The 15,245-nt window shown below is 42.0% G+C and overlaps 1 protein-coding gene across 7 annotated transcripts in view; it reads right to left on the bottom strand.

The window, feature by feature from the left end:
- TFDP2 (transcription factor Dp-2) overlaps positions 1–15,245 on the bottom strand; it is a 51,596-nt gene that overhangs the window by 26,219 nt on the left and 10,132 nt on the right. For 6 of the 7 annotated variants that reach the window (XM_052686329.1, XM_052686331.1, XM_052686327.1 and 3 more), the window contains exons 2-3: positions 11,171–11,264; positions 5,175–5,241 (exon numbers count right to left, since the gene is read on the bottom strand). In XM_052686329.1, the coding sequence (XP_052542289.1) occupies positions 5,175–5,241; positions 11,171–11,185 (82 nt within the window). In that variant the 5' untranslated portion in view covers positions 11,186–11,264. The remainder of the gene's footprint in view (positions 1–5,174; positions 5,242–11,170; positions 11,265–15,245) is intronic. The other variant, XM_052686335.1, reaches the window with a different exon arrangement.

The raw sequence follows: 15,245 nt of genomic DNA on the forward strand, positions 1-15,245 counted from the left end.
ACAGCAGGATTCACCAAAATTGTGGTCATCTACGTTGCGTATCTGAAGATGAGAATCAAACGTATCACTCACAGTCAATCAGCCGAAAACCACTGCTTCTTTCCTGCAGGTCCCATTAACCAATGACTGTCAGCTGCTGCTCACAGACATAAATGGATACATTGCCAACCTCTTCACTCATGTACAGACACTGGTCAGCCAACAGGTTTTGCTTAGGAGGCTAACAGAGCTATTAGCTGTGAAGTAATCTCATCTTTTACACACAAAGGCATTCCATATGAAAGATAACAAAATATAATTCAAATAACTTCTATACAATTTTTGACAGACACAAATTCAGAGTTCTTTAATTTTCAGGGCATTTGTTACTGCAAATTAATGTTCTCTAGGTTAATTATCTGTGGATATAACTGATGAGATTTAATGTCATGTATGCCAAGTACTTTCAAAGTAAGCTCAAAAGATGTCAAAGCTAGATCCTAGAAACAGTGCAACTAAAAACACAAGCTAACAAATACAAGCTAGTACTTCCTAGTCGTATTTCTAGTTGTATCACACGTATTACCTCCTCATTCCTACCAGCAGCTATGAGCTATGAATTCAACAACCTGCTTACAGAAGAGACATTTGGATCTTCTTCTGAACCAAATTCTTACTGGCTGCTGCTGTGAAGTCTGGGGGGGAAAAAAATGTTCTCCTAAAACCAAGCCTTGATAATTGTTGCTTTTCTTAGTCATTTTGCTGTTGTTTTTGTACTTACCAGATCTGAACTTCTTAAGTTTATTAAAAATATTAACTTATCTCTCAAAAATAAAAAGCCCACGGTAACTATTCTCAGCAAAACAAGCAAAGTTACAGGACCCTGCACACAATCCCAGCTGAGGCTGGCAGACCTCTGAAGCTCACTCACCTCCTTGGCCCCTGCTGCAGATGCCATCTGCAGCTTCTGAGCACCTCCAAGGAGGCCCACAGCCTCTCTGGTCCCTGTGCCAGTGCTCTGGCACCCACACAGCACAGAAGCGCTTCCTGGTGCTCAGAGGAAGCTCCTGTGTGTCAGTTTGCACCCCGTGCCTCTTCTCCTGGCTCTTTGCACCTCTTCTCAAAATAGGCATACACATGGGTAAGGTGCCACTGCACTTGCCACAACCTTTTGCTGGCTCAGTCAGTTTGGGCCCAGCAGCACCGCATGGCCCTTCCCACAGAGCTGCCTCCAGTCAGCCCAGCCCTATGGCCAGCAGCACAGGCTGTCATGCTCTGGCTGCAAGGCTCTGTGTGCACAGCACACCTCAGTGAGACACCTCTGCAGAGCTGTTGCTGAGCACCCTGAGCAGGCGCAGGGCTCCTTAATCTGCAGCTGAGCCCTCACAGACCTGGACCTGGAGTGGGCTCTGGGACAAGTGACCAAGTGGCAACACAGGTGTGTCCCTGCCTGCGATCAGTGCCAGGAGACCAGAGCTTTGCTGCAAGCTTCTGCCATGGAAACTCAGCATTTAACCATGCACAGGAACGGATCAGCACACCAACAATCAGCACCTGCTGCAGGATTCAATCTTCTTACCACTGGTATACTGTTCTACTGTAGCCCTTTAACACCATTTAAAACACTTGTTTTTTTTGTTTTTTCTTTCCAGGAAGGTAAGCAGGCAGTCACAAAGGAAAAAAGCACAATGCAGAAAGAAATGCTGCGTGCAGAAGTCCTATCCTGGGGCTCTGACTCAGGATTCCTCTTTCAGACCTGCACTCTGATGTGTAAGGCTGGCTGGGGAGATCCAAGAGCAAAGTTTTACAAAGCGGAAGCAGTGTTCAGCCAGGAAGCTGCCAATGGCAAGTCCCAGCAGTCTCTAGGAATTACTTTTCTCTATTTTTTCACGAAACAAAAGCAAACACCATTCTGAGTTAATGTTCCACAAGGACTCAGATACTTCTAGGCATGCCTGAGAAGTAAAATCTAGTTTTCTTCAGAGTGCAGCAGCGAGCCTTTTACAAGGATTACATATTTGGATTTATGTGTTTTAATCTGCAGTCGCCACATTTAAAATATCCAAACCCACTGTAAATCTCAACTGCATTTAGATTCTCCTGAACTATAGGAGAAATTCTTTTTGTCCAGATATCTATCATCTATACAAGAATTAAAAACTACAGGAAGCACTCTAAAAAGTCTGATTTGAAAAAACTAATGCAAGATCACCTCAGTATTCAATAAGCACAGGAAGCAAGCAAGGAATAGGAAAACGGAACCACCAAATAAAACAAATGAACCTGCCAACCTATTCAGGAATGGTAAACAAGATTTAAAAATCAGTAGAAGTGATATAGCAGTACTTCAGACTTGCCTGTTGAATTGCAGTACCTAAACAATCAGTGTTAATTTCTCATAAAACAAAATAAACCTGAAAAATACCAAGAGGTTAACAGTGGGAAGGCACTATAGATCAACATAGGAAAGACAAATGGCAACAGCAGCTGCAGAATTACTGTTTCAAGCTGTTGGGAGGGTGCAAGGCTTTGTAGAGCATGCCTTAAGAAAACGACATCGGGTGTAATTGTGGTTGCCAAACCACTCTCCATCCTATTTGAAAAATTATGCCTGTCAGACAAAGTCTGGAAAAAGAGAAACATCACTCCCATATTCAAGAAAGGGAGAAAGGAAGTCCCAAGGAACTACAGGCTGGGGAGCCTCACATCTATGCCTGGGCAGCTTATGGGATGGATTCTCCTTGAAGAGATGTTAAGGCACGCGAGAGATGAAGCAGCGACCCAAGACAGCCAACATGGCTTCATGAAGGGCAGATCCTGCCTGACCTGTCAGGTGGCCTTCTATGATGGAGTGACGGCATCAGAGGACAAAGGAAGGGCAACTGATGTCATCTATCTGGACTTCTACGAGGCCTTTGACGTGGTCCCAAACCATATCCATTTCTCTAAACTGGCAGGATATGGATTCGAAGGCTGGACTATTTGGTGGATAAATAATTGGTTGGATAGCCAGAGGGTTGTTGTCAATGGTTCTGTGTCTGAATGGAGGCCAGTCATGAGTGATGTCTCCTAGGGGTCTGTCTTGAGACCGGCGTTCTTCAACATCTTTATCAATGACACAGACAGTGGGTCTGAGTGCACCCTCAGCGAAGTTTGCTGATGACAAACTGAGTCGTGCAGTTGACACAGTAGAAGGGAAGGATGCAGTTCAGAGGGACCTGCACAGGCTCGAAAAGTGGGCACACAAGAATCCAATGAGGTTTAACAAGGCCAAGAGCAAAGTACTGCACTTGAGTTGAGGCAATCCCAGATATATTTACAGACTGGGAGAAGAACTTAAGCAGCACCATGGAGAAAAGACTTGATGGACGGACGAAAAGCTAGACATGAGACAGCAGTGTGCACCTCAGAAGGCTGACAGTATCCCAGGCTGCATCAAAACAGGAGAGGCCAGCAGGGAGACAGAGATTGGCCCTCTGCCCTTGTGAGGCCCCACTTGGCATATTGTGTCCAAGCCTGGGGCCCCCAGTACAGGAAGGATGAGGAGCTGTTGGAACAGGTCCGGAGGAGAGCCCTGAAGTGATCAAAAGTCTGGAGCACCCCTCCTATGAGGACAGGTTGAGTTAGGCTTGTTTAGCTTGTACAAGAGAAGGCTCTGGGGAGGCCTCACTGCACTTCCAGTACTTGAAGAGAGCATACAAACAGAAGGGGGACCCACTTTTTACACAGTCTAGTAGCAATAGTACAAGGGGAAATGGCTTTAAACTAAAAGAGAGGAGATTTAGGTTATATGTAAGGAAGAAATTTTTTAGTCAGAGAATGGCGAGATGGATATCTCATCTCTGGAGGCAGTTGGATGGGGCCCTGGGCAGCCTGATCTGGTGGGGGGCAGCCAGCCCATGGCAGAGGGTTGAAGTTAGAGAATCTTTAAGGCCCCCCCTAAACTAAGCCATTCTATGATCTCTCTTTTACTTTGGAACACATCATAAGCCCATCATATTTCAGTCTAAGACCATGGTGAAAGCACATCATGAAGAGCAACACCTGTAATATCTCAGCAGAGATGGCAGGTTTTTAGTTATATCCCAAGGTAAAAATCAATAAATAAACATAAAATAATATTAGTGCATAATATTTTTGAAAATACAGAAGAGCAGAGGTAAATAATACATTGACCATTCCACAAGCAAAATATAATAATGACTAGGAGCAGTAAGATTGAGGTACTGCTACTAATAGTAACATCCTCTGCTTTATGAAGTTATTCATTTCACTTATTCTCTGGACAAATCAATTGCTTGCTTCAGAAATTGTTTGAAGATATTGCACTTCAGTCTTTTGCCTAGTCTCATGACACAATAATCAAAAACCACTGAAACAAGAAGGGTAATTATTTTGCCAGTGCCTAGCAAACACTTCTCAAAGACCTAAAACCAGCTGGTGGTGGTACAGTTTAGAAAACAAGGAAGCTATCGTAGCTCTACAAATTATGTCTAGATTCTTTCATTTTCTGACTCTGAAGTCTAATAAATCTAAATTGTTGTGAATAGCCAAAAATCCTTCTAGCTGGTGCATGCGCTTCTTTATTGCACTACATAACAGCAAACAACATTTACTTAAAAAGATTCACTGAGGCATTTCACAAATTGTAAATCCAACTCTTCCAGTGCTTTAGAGGAGTTGCAGATGTATTTCATCAGAATCTATAGCTGTTCTGATGGCCAATGCACTGGTCACAAGTGATTCACCAAGAATGTAAGATGAAATTGGATGGGACAAAACTATTACTTTAGGCCATCCAGCCACTTATAGAAGTACACGAACAACTTCCACTCCTGTTTGGGAAGATTACTACAATAGAGTCTAGGAACTTTAGGGTGGGAAATAGGAAATTCATAACATTACTCACAATTAAGTAAAGGAAACAGAAGGGTTATTTTACACTTCAATTGCTTTTTCTACCATCCCTATTCTCCCTCTGTAAACTTTGACATCAGAAGCACACGATGTTTGTAACACATCATATCTACCAGTGTGGCTGCAGAAAGTACATTTTGAGAAACTAAATTCTGAGCATCCCAAAACAACACATACTGTGCTGTGAAATCAGCAGCAATATTCATTTAGTAAACATAAGAGAGAAATAAATCTTAGTGTATGCTTCTCTACTACATATGCAGGTAGAATTCTCTTACCTTTTGTTGGACTCTGGTTCTGATCTATAAATCCTTTCAAGTCTCCATTTGTGGAAGTCACACCAACCTGAACAAAACATTTTTCAAGTCTTAAAATATGACAGACCTTTCCACATTTTCCAGTATGCAACCAACAGTATTATGAAAGTAATCTGTTCTGCACTGCTGAAACATCATAATCCTATGGCTTGCAGAGCCTAATGAGAGCATGATATGTGAAGCAAGTTTCCAAGACATTGACTGTGTATAAATGAAGACATTAACTACATTTTTAAGTTCTTAACTAAGAAAACCCAAGTCCCTGTATATTCTCATGCTGTACTATACGTGCCCCAAGAAGCACATTATCACTGTCTGAGTAATTGTCCCCTCCAAGTCTTACAAAGCAGCTGCCACCAACAACACTACACAGCCCACAGGTTTGAGGAGATGTGACTACGATGTATTTTATATACATCTCTTGGTCTTTAGAGATAATTTACACAGAATAAATTACTGGAGACACAGGGAACTTACAACCATATTCAGAACAGTGTGTCTGATTTTGGCATGTACACAAGGCACAGAAAGGTAGAGTTTGTTTAGAAAAACACAAGGTCACCACTCCTAGACAGGGAGGGAAGAGACAGAAAGTCCCCAAGTCCCAGGTAGTAAGGCATGCACCCAGCAGCAGCAAGCAGCGATGCAGCACTCCACTGTTTCAGAGCATTGCATCTGTAGCACCTTAGTGAACAAGGTACTTTGGTTTGCTTCCAAGATGGAAGCTGCCATAAGCACCGAGTGACTGAACTCCTCTGGAACCTGCTTAGAACCAGAGCACGATTCCTCCAGCAGGCAATTACGGAAACTACCAGAAAGTCTTTTAAAAAATACTATAAAATGTGAGTGCTTCAATAAGTGACTAGGACAAGATCCAAGATAAGCAAAAACAATTATGCTATCAAGGATCAAGTATTTGCTCTATTTTACAGATGTATGCGGTAAAAATAGGACATTTGCTAGTGTCATTTGTAGAACTGTAATCATATCTAATCAGAGAACTGTTTGATTGCACACAAATCAAATGGTGGCACTGCAGCAGGGCTGAGCAGAGATGGGTGCCGGTCTGCTGCCAGAGCCTCTGCCTGCCTGGAGACAAGCAGCGCCCGTAGGCATCCGTCCTCCTGTGCCCAAGGCAGTGCTGTGGTGGCTGCTCCTGCAGGAGGGGCACAGTGAGCCCTCAGCCTGACAAAGTGTGCACGACGTGTTCCTGAGAGGATCTTTGAAATCGGGGCTGGAAAGTTCAGTGACTCACACAGAGCACAGCCTCACACAGAGCACAGCCTCGAAAGGATGTTCCAGCTGCAAAGCCACCATAGAGAGCCCACACGCTCCCATCACACTACTGCCTACAACAGGGAATACAGAACTGGCTTCTCCAAAGGTGCCCTGCCTCTGTGAGAAGTTGTAAAACACAAATAGGAGAATTTTATATCAGAGCTCCATTAAAGGAACAAGGCTGGATACCAAGTGTTAGATATAAGGGCACAACTTGTTCCAGAAGAAAGAGTAAGAATTAGGATTCCCAAGAACATCTTCAAAGGCAGAACTGCAATTTGTTCACCACTGAACGTTCAGTTCAGGATTTATGGCTGTACATACCCCATCATCTCCCAGTGTGCTTCAGTGAAGCCCTGACAACGGCAGACCTCTGTGCTGTCAGCCCAACGAGACTCTCCAGCAGTTGTTAAAACTCAAATATTTACATTGCATTCTCTGGAACATTTAGATGATTTAATGGATATGGTACTTAAGGAAATGTTGGTCAAAACTGAAGTACCTGAGCTGCTTTTTTTTTTTTTTTTTTTTTTTGTCTTGTCCTTCTGTGATCCAAAGAATACAAAATTTCAGTCTGCATAGAAAACACCTGTCATAAAGACAGTCCGGTCCCTACTAACACAGCTGTACAGAGCACCCAGTGAACATGTGCTCTTCTCTCCATTTAATAACCTCTAAGCTTAGAAGAGCTTGAAAACAAATTTGAATTTCATGAGAGCTTAAATGAGAAGTGACAAATCAAGAAGAGCATTTATCTCACAGAAGAATGACCGTAACTGAGCTCCTCCTCAAAAAAACCAACGAATTTGATGCAATATTGTGCCATTACTGCAGAACGAGAACTTTACAGAGTTTCATTTTGATCTTAGCCAGATTCCAGGTCACGTTATCTGCATTTCTGTAGCAGCCACAGCTTTTGGCCATCTTACTTTAACCATCAAAATATTAGTGATCTACATTCTGGCAAATGGAAGAAATGTAATTTCTAATTCACATAAACCACTTGTAAATTTTAGCTGTAATCCAAAATGGATTTTAAGGAAGAGGAAAAAAATAAGTACGTAGGTTACTCTGCAAGTAATGCCTCCTATGCATTTCTATGGAAAGTACAACAGATGGAGCACTATTTCACAGAGCAAACTCTCAGCTACAAAGTGCTATTTTTCAGTGCAGTCACCACCAGCTGTTTCACGTGGATGCACTGATCGAGGCACTCCACATTTTGTGGTGTGACAGCTGTGCATGGCAGTCCAGAACACAGCTTGTCTTTGCCACTGCTGACACCACTGCTAAAACACACTGCCCACCATCTCACTGTGCTCACACCCATCGCTTGGGCTCCGTAAAAGTCAGCAGGCACCAAGGAATGTCAGTGGGTGCCGTTTTTCCACATAGAGGAATTCACTCCCGCACCTCTGTTCCACATGCACTTCCATGTCAGCTACCATTCTGTGGCTGCCATCAGTCACACGTCAACAGAACAAAATGGCACATTGGTGGGAAGGTTCAGCCTCTGCTGCCATAGCACCAATATCCGCCTGACACCACGGGCCAACAAAATAAAATAGGAGGCATTACTTTTGGAGCAGGCCTCGTTGTTGGTTGTGCTACGAGTAACATTTTACTGAGACCATATTTAAAGACTTCAGGCTACAGAGGTATCATACAGCTTACACAGGTATCATTTATGACTTTCTGTATGACTCGTGATATTTCTTTGTAACACAGCCCCAGTGTCTGGACTACTGGGCATGGCAGGGGCTGGCTTCCTGTTTCTATCTGCAACAAGATAAATCCAACCATAAAATAAGACAAAGCAAGCACCTGGCAGGCCTTTGCATTCTATTAAATACTTACAACATTTTTCCTCTCATGCAAGAAATTCATTCTCCTATCAACCTGAAAAGTTTGTTCTCTCTGCCTTAGAATCATTCCAGATTCTAGTACAAGGAAGTTGCTCATGGCTAGGGAATAACAAACTGGCTACTTTCATATTCCTGTAGGCTCTTAACTGACCTCATCTGTGACATGACAATCATCTTCTAAGAAGCAATGGCAAAACTCTCTGCAAGTATGTTTATATAAATACAGATTAGGTAACCAAAACTAACAGTTCTTATTCAAATAACCTTCCTGAGGCATATTTATTTTGTCCTAAAAATAAGTTTCTTGCTGTTTTTGTTTTCCCCATTTATCAGTTTTTAATGCCTTCTTACCTGAAGGACAGGTGGAAATGGAGGCATAAAACAGGTGAGAAGACATGACAAAGAATAAAATAACTAATTACAAGGCAATTTAAATGACATCTGGGTACACCACATGTTGTAAGCACGAAAATATTTAATCTCCAAGAGAATCCAAAACTTTTATTCACCATTTTGTTATTCATTAGTGGTTTGGTTGGGATTCTTTTCATAAGCAATGTTGCACAAAGAGATACTAGGAAGTTTTCTGCATTTCCCTCAGGTGAGCACTGAGCCCAGCCTTGACAATTCTATCACATACTCAAAGATTCAGCAAGGAAAAACAGTAACAAGGAATGTTATTCTCAACCTCTGCATGTGTTCAGTGGACTGAAAATTTTTACTGTGTTTGAAGCACAAGTTCCTTGTAGACAAAGTAGTTCAACCCTGGTTGTGCATGTGAGATCAGAAAGACATTTTAGCCCACACTTGCAGTACTTTGTTGTCTCAATGCATTAGGAGCAAACATCTCTCACCTACTGTGTCCCAGATGCAGGGCAGTGACTCTGGAACACAGAGGTGACAGTTTCTTGGTGTGTACTTACTTGGTGAGACATACACCCTTCACAAGTTTCTCCAAAAATGCCAAAATTCCAGTACTTTCAAGATCTCTTTCCTTGATGCTTCTACAGAACAAAGAGATGGAGATACCTCTCCTCTGCAGATAAGCTCTGTCCAGCAATTATGTTCCACTTCAACCTCTGCATGTCAGTAAAACATTTCAGACAGCATAACAAATGCCAGCCTTACATTCAGAACAGATTTCAGGCTGCAGAAATCCAAAGATACAAGCTAAACCCTGCAGCTCTAGATTTCAGAAGCACTCCTTGGCCTTTTAGTAGCATAAGAATAGTTGTGGGCTGATGCTGCTGGCCAGTGTGTGTAGTAATGAGTAACTGAGGTTAGGAAATCCTGAAAAAGTGCTAGAAATAAAGACAGAAAGCACACCGTTACTCCAGTTTTTACACTCGTTTTCTGGTTGTTGTTGTTTGGTTGGTTTAGTCTTTTTGTTGTTGTTGTTGGGTGTTTTTTTACTTATCCTTTGGATAAGTATATTTAAGAAATATAAACTAGGTTAGCACAGTTTGTTGTAGAAATTTTCATAGCATGCATATCAATAAAATGCTTACTCTATGAAGAAACTACAGCCTTGAGTTAAAGTACCTCACAGCAAAAATGTGGCTCCATATCAGCACAATGTTGCCCAGCCTGGATGTCATCAGAGGTTTTCAAAACTGAAGTCCTGAGCAGCCCTTGAACAAAGCCCCAAACAACTGCACTCTGCATGAAGGCATCAAGGGTTCCTACTGGAATAGATGGGGCTCCTGAGACTCCTAGCAGGGTATGTGACCATACTGCAGAACACCCCAAGGATTTTATTGGCACTGCTGTTTATCTTTTGACTACACTGAAGTAAAGGTCAAAACCACATACATCAGTAGAATTATCTATTTATACTACACTTGAATATGGCCTATGAAATAAGTAATACACATTAATTTATCCTCTGAGTTGGTCAGCTTGAATCAAATAGATAAGACATCTGAAAGCCCTTCCTGGAACTACATAGCAAATAAAATTATTAATCAAATGAACAGAAAAGATCTTTCAAAGACTGGAGAATTAATTTAACCAAGCTATAGCCTTGACATCGATCAAAACATGCACAAAAGCTTGTGCCGCTTCTGAACAACTGAACTGAAAGCCGTCCTAACATTCCCTGCACTTTTGTTCTGGGTACCTTCCTTCTTAAGCCATGTTGGATCCTAAGCCTGTTTAAATTCAATTAAACCACAGGACGTTTTACCAAAGGCAACGAATTGCTGAGGGCTCACAGTGGTGTTCGCTCACTGATCACCTTAATCAAAACTATTCTGTATACAAATTGTGTACCTCGAGAAGCACCTGCAAATCAGGCCAAAAATTAAGGTCAGGATGCTATCCGTTTTACAAGCTTCCTCAGAACTGGAGCAGGGGAGTAAAAGACAGAGCTTCTGAACAACACACCACAGTCTAGCTAATGTGGCAGATGAACAGAGAGGAAAGCCCTGAGTCTTCTAGAAATTAGGAGTGTATAGACATTGGTAAATAAGCACGTCTGCTCTTTTTACAGTTTTGAGACTGGGACTCAGTCGGATCTTACTCTGGTGCTTCAACAAAATGAGAGGTTCTCAGATCAGTTTGCAGCAATGTTAGTGGAAACAACAGCAGAAAGTATTGCCGTGGTTATTAACCTGACCTATAACTGACTCAACTCTGTGTCCTTAAGGAGCATCCAACTAGTTTACATGAATAAAATACAGCAGAAGATATTTGTAGTATGCAAAAATCTTCTCCATTTCAAGAAATGAAACACAAAGAGCTTCAAACCTGAAAGAAGTGACTGGCAGCACATCAGTATAAAAAGGAATACATGTTACAGAATTATAAACTTACATTTTTTGCCGTCATGTCAGAAGGTCTTGGTCTATATTCTGTAAAACCATAAGATCTCCCTTTTCATCTTCACAGAATCTTTAAAACCAACACCCTGCAAGAAAGTAAATTAAAGCATACGAGTTAAAATACATTCTCAGTTAGCTCTCTATCCAAACCCTGCATCTCCTCGGGACAGCTAAATTTTGCACGTGTTTATTTTTAATAAAGTTACTCATCACAACAGAAGATTCAGCACATACTCGAGAAATTTACAATGCTTGAAATACTCAGAAATGTAATCTTAATATGGAGTCCTGATATGTCACTGTGCTAGCAGAGCTTATCACACCATTCCTAAAGTCTTGTAGCCATGTCTTAAAGTCTTAAAGCCATGCAAACATTTACATCAAATACAGACTGACCCCAAAAACTGAAAGTGAATTGATCTTTTCATTGTGTCTTTAACTCTCACAATTGAGAAAACTTCTGATTCTATCACAGCACATATACAGAGATCTTGAGAAGGAGCAGGAAACAATACAAAATGCACAGACACAGCAAACATTTAGCAAATTCAGGAAACATCCAAAAAAACCCAAATGCATTTCTGTTCAAACTCACTTTTTAAATATTTTCAAGCCTTTGTAATTAGGATTATATTGAAATTCCAGGGAAAAGAAACATTCTGATAAACTGAAGAATACTTACAGTGACTTTTTTTGAAAAAAATCAAATCTTCCAGAAGTCTCACAAAAAAGGAAAACAAATTACAAACGATGGCAGCACAAACCATTTCAGAGACAGAATTAATTTGACAAAATGTTCAAGTACTTTGAAAGCACTTTGTAAGTACTACTTGCTGTTAACAAATGGGACTAAAAAGACATCTGAATTGTGCTTAGATGCACAAGGGAGAAATGCTCACACTTTCAAGAGTGGAATTGATTCACAAAAATCTTACAGAACACCTGAACTGGTTACTGTGAGTCACAACCACTCACAGCAGAACTCACCAGCTGCAAAAGCAAGTACAATCTATGCTGTTTCCTTTGAAATTCAAACTCTTGTTAGCTTTGAGTACAACCATGTCAGCACCTCCCTTCTAAGAAAGGACCAAAAATGATTTCAGTAGAATATGTTGCCCATGACAGACTATTGACACTGCATTCATGATTATGAATGCAGATAATGCAGATAAAGAACCAGACTGAAAGAATCAAATAACCCAAGTTGGAATGGACCCACGAGGGTCATCGAGTCCAACTCCCGACTCCCCACAGCACCATTCAAAATTGAAACCCTGTGTCTAAGAGTGGCCAAATTTTTAAGCCTGCATCTCCTCCAGCCCACTGTTGTCCTCAAACTCAGAATACACCTGAGTCCTGCTTCCAGACACCATCTTAACCCTTTCCTTTACAGATTTAGCACTTGATCTTGAAGAGTGAGGAGTGATTTAAAAGGCTTAAAGAACATCACCGATTTTGTTAGCCTGCTTCCTAAATTTCTAAAATATCCAATAAAAGCGTAAGAATCAAAGAGGGGTTGCACATCTCCTGCTTTTGCCATCATGCAAAACATACTTAGTGTTTTTTTTCTGGTTGGACCTACAGAGCAGCCTCTGGGAGACTGCTGGTATGGCAGAGCATCACACAGGTATGCAGTGACTCCCTTGCAGTGGCCGTGCATATTGAAAGCACAGAGCATTTGCCAGAAATGATGACAAACTGGGAAAAATATACTGTACATACAGAAGACCGTCCTCCATCCCTGAATTCCTGGCAGAGGAAGAAGCATTTGCTGCTTGTAGGGAGGTCAATCAGTTGCTTCACACATAAACCAACACTTACAATTTTGGTGGGAGGGATGGAGGTTCCAATAAAATAAACCTTGGTAATAGAGGAGATGGGGATGACAGTACATGTTCTGATCTTCATCTTTTTCTCTGGCTGTTGCCAGGCATTTTAGAGGTAGCACTGCTGAGTAACAGAAATATGGATAACATATATTTGGGTTGTATCCAAGTTTGAAGCCATGGAACAGAAAGATAAATAAGTCAGGATATGATGAATTTATTTATTTCCATATGTGTGCAACATATCCTGTTTTAGTCTAAACTGTACAATTAACTGACCGACAGACCTTTTTAATATCCTTGTTTGTCTTCAGCAATTAAAAGCCTTAGTTCTGGTATCTTACAGTCCTAAATTGCTAGCAGTCCTAAATTGATAGCAACTCTTCCCTAACTCTTCTCCTTTGCATTTTTTAGTTACTCTTTACTGCCACTCATACTTAAAGAGAGATAATCCACAACTGCTTGAACACTGCAAGAGAAAAGCTGCCCTGACAAGAGCCCTGGCTGCCCCTGCCCCACAGGGAGATCTAAACTAGAAACACCTGTGCAGCAGCCCAGGTGCCCAGGCCATGCAGGGAGCAGCTGCTGGGCCAGAGAGAAGCCTGATGGCAGCACAAGAAGACAGAGAGACAGCGGCATCCACAGGGCCTCTGCCACTCAAGCACCTGAAGAAAGTCACCACCTAAGCCAGAGCTGTGCCAACCCTGCCAGGCCGTGCTGCAGCAACACGGAGGGAGAAGTGCCAGACTTTGCTCCCTTCCCCACTGCCACCAAGCAACAACCAGACTTTGGGTGCCACCTCTGCTCCTCTACCTTGCATGGCATTTGGATTTACAACTGGCCCAGCACAGCAGGAGCCACCCCAGCTCCCACAAGCAGCAGGATCCTTGGGTCCTCCTAACCTCATCCTTTAAAAAGGCCATTCCAGCAGCAGCCATGCTGATGCTGCCTGCTGGGCAGCCCCACGTGGCGCCTGCAGCTCTAACTGGGCACACGTAGGTGGTGGGCCAGCACCACAGTGTGGGACCCACTGCTGACAGCTGGGAAAGCAGCACATGTTACAGGTTAAGCTGAGAGCTCTTAGGGAGATAGTTCCAGAAAGATCTTCAAGTACTGGACCTGAGAACCTGGAAATACTGTCACATCTTTTTATTTATGTATCTACTTATCTATTTCATGGTTCTGAGAATGAATAAATGTTTGAATAATGAACCTTTTCAATTGCCATATCCTTTTAGTCGTTCATTCATTCATTTCATGCTCCTTGAACTCCATCAGGCTTTCTACAGATCTCTTATGTTTTTCAGATATTGTATCACTTCAGCTGCTATTAGAGTTAAACGCCACTCAATTTGGTAGTGTTCTCCCTTTCCTACTGAATTAACGTTATTTACCTCCCTTGCTGCCCCAATCTGCTGCAGCTGTGACCAAGGAGCTATTCCAGCATCCGAATACCACACTATATGTCTACTAAGACATACTGTAGCAAACAGAGCCTTTAGTTTTAGTTTCACAATAAAACATCTAAGAAAATAAGAAGCATTTTTATCTTGTATGGTAAGGACACAGTGAGAAAAATATAGAGAGTTATCTATTAATGTTCCTGGGGAAAAAGGACTGCTAGAACTGTGTAGCCATCTTGAAGCCTGGAAAGTTGCCACAGAAAAGCCATGCAGTGACAATGGTCCACAGCAAGGAACCAATACTGACAACCTGCACCACATTTGAAAATTAGGATTCTGCCATTCCTTTCTCTTTCTCCTCCTTCCACACGCACCTTCCAAGTACATCATCTGGAGCTCTGGCCCAAAATTCATGATGCAATTTGCCTTCCCTGTCTCACTTCAAGAGGCTTTACAAGTAATTCACTCAAATAAAACATAGCTGAGAGAACATTTTCTAGTCAGTTTCATCCTGCTGACAGATAGGCCAGCTAGTTTAATCTTTGACAAGTTATTTGCCATCAAGCTTAGTGATCCAGAAGGCATTGTCCATAAACTATTACAGTCACTTGCCACAGTGCTTTTCAGACAGCACAAACAGTTGGTATTCTTCCAGCTTTATGAACACATTTTGTCAAGCTCAAGAAGCCAGACTTTGTGACCCCACCATCTGCCACGACCCCTTGTCAGGTTCAGACAAAAGAACTTACACAGATGGCCTCAAAATGGAGATTCTCTTCCTTCTGAATTGCTGTTTGACAGCTTGCACCACACAGACAGAGCAACAAAACTCTACCTT

This window comes from Tympanuchus pallidicinctus, unplaced genomic scaffold, assembly GCF_026119805.1.
Source record: "Tympanuchus pallidicinctus isolate F22 unplaced genomic scaffold, pur_lepc_1.0 scaffold22, whole genome shotgun sequence".
NCBI classification, from domain to species: domain Eukaryota; kingdom Metazoa; phylum Chordata; class Aves; order Galliformes; family Phasianidae; genus Tympanuchus; species Tympanuchus pallidicinctus.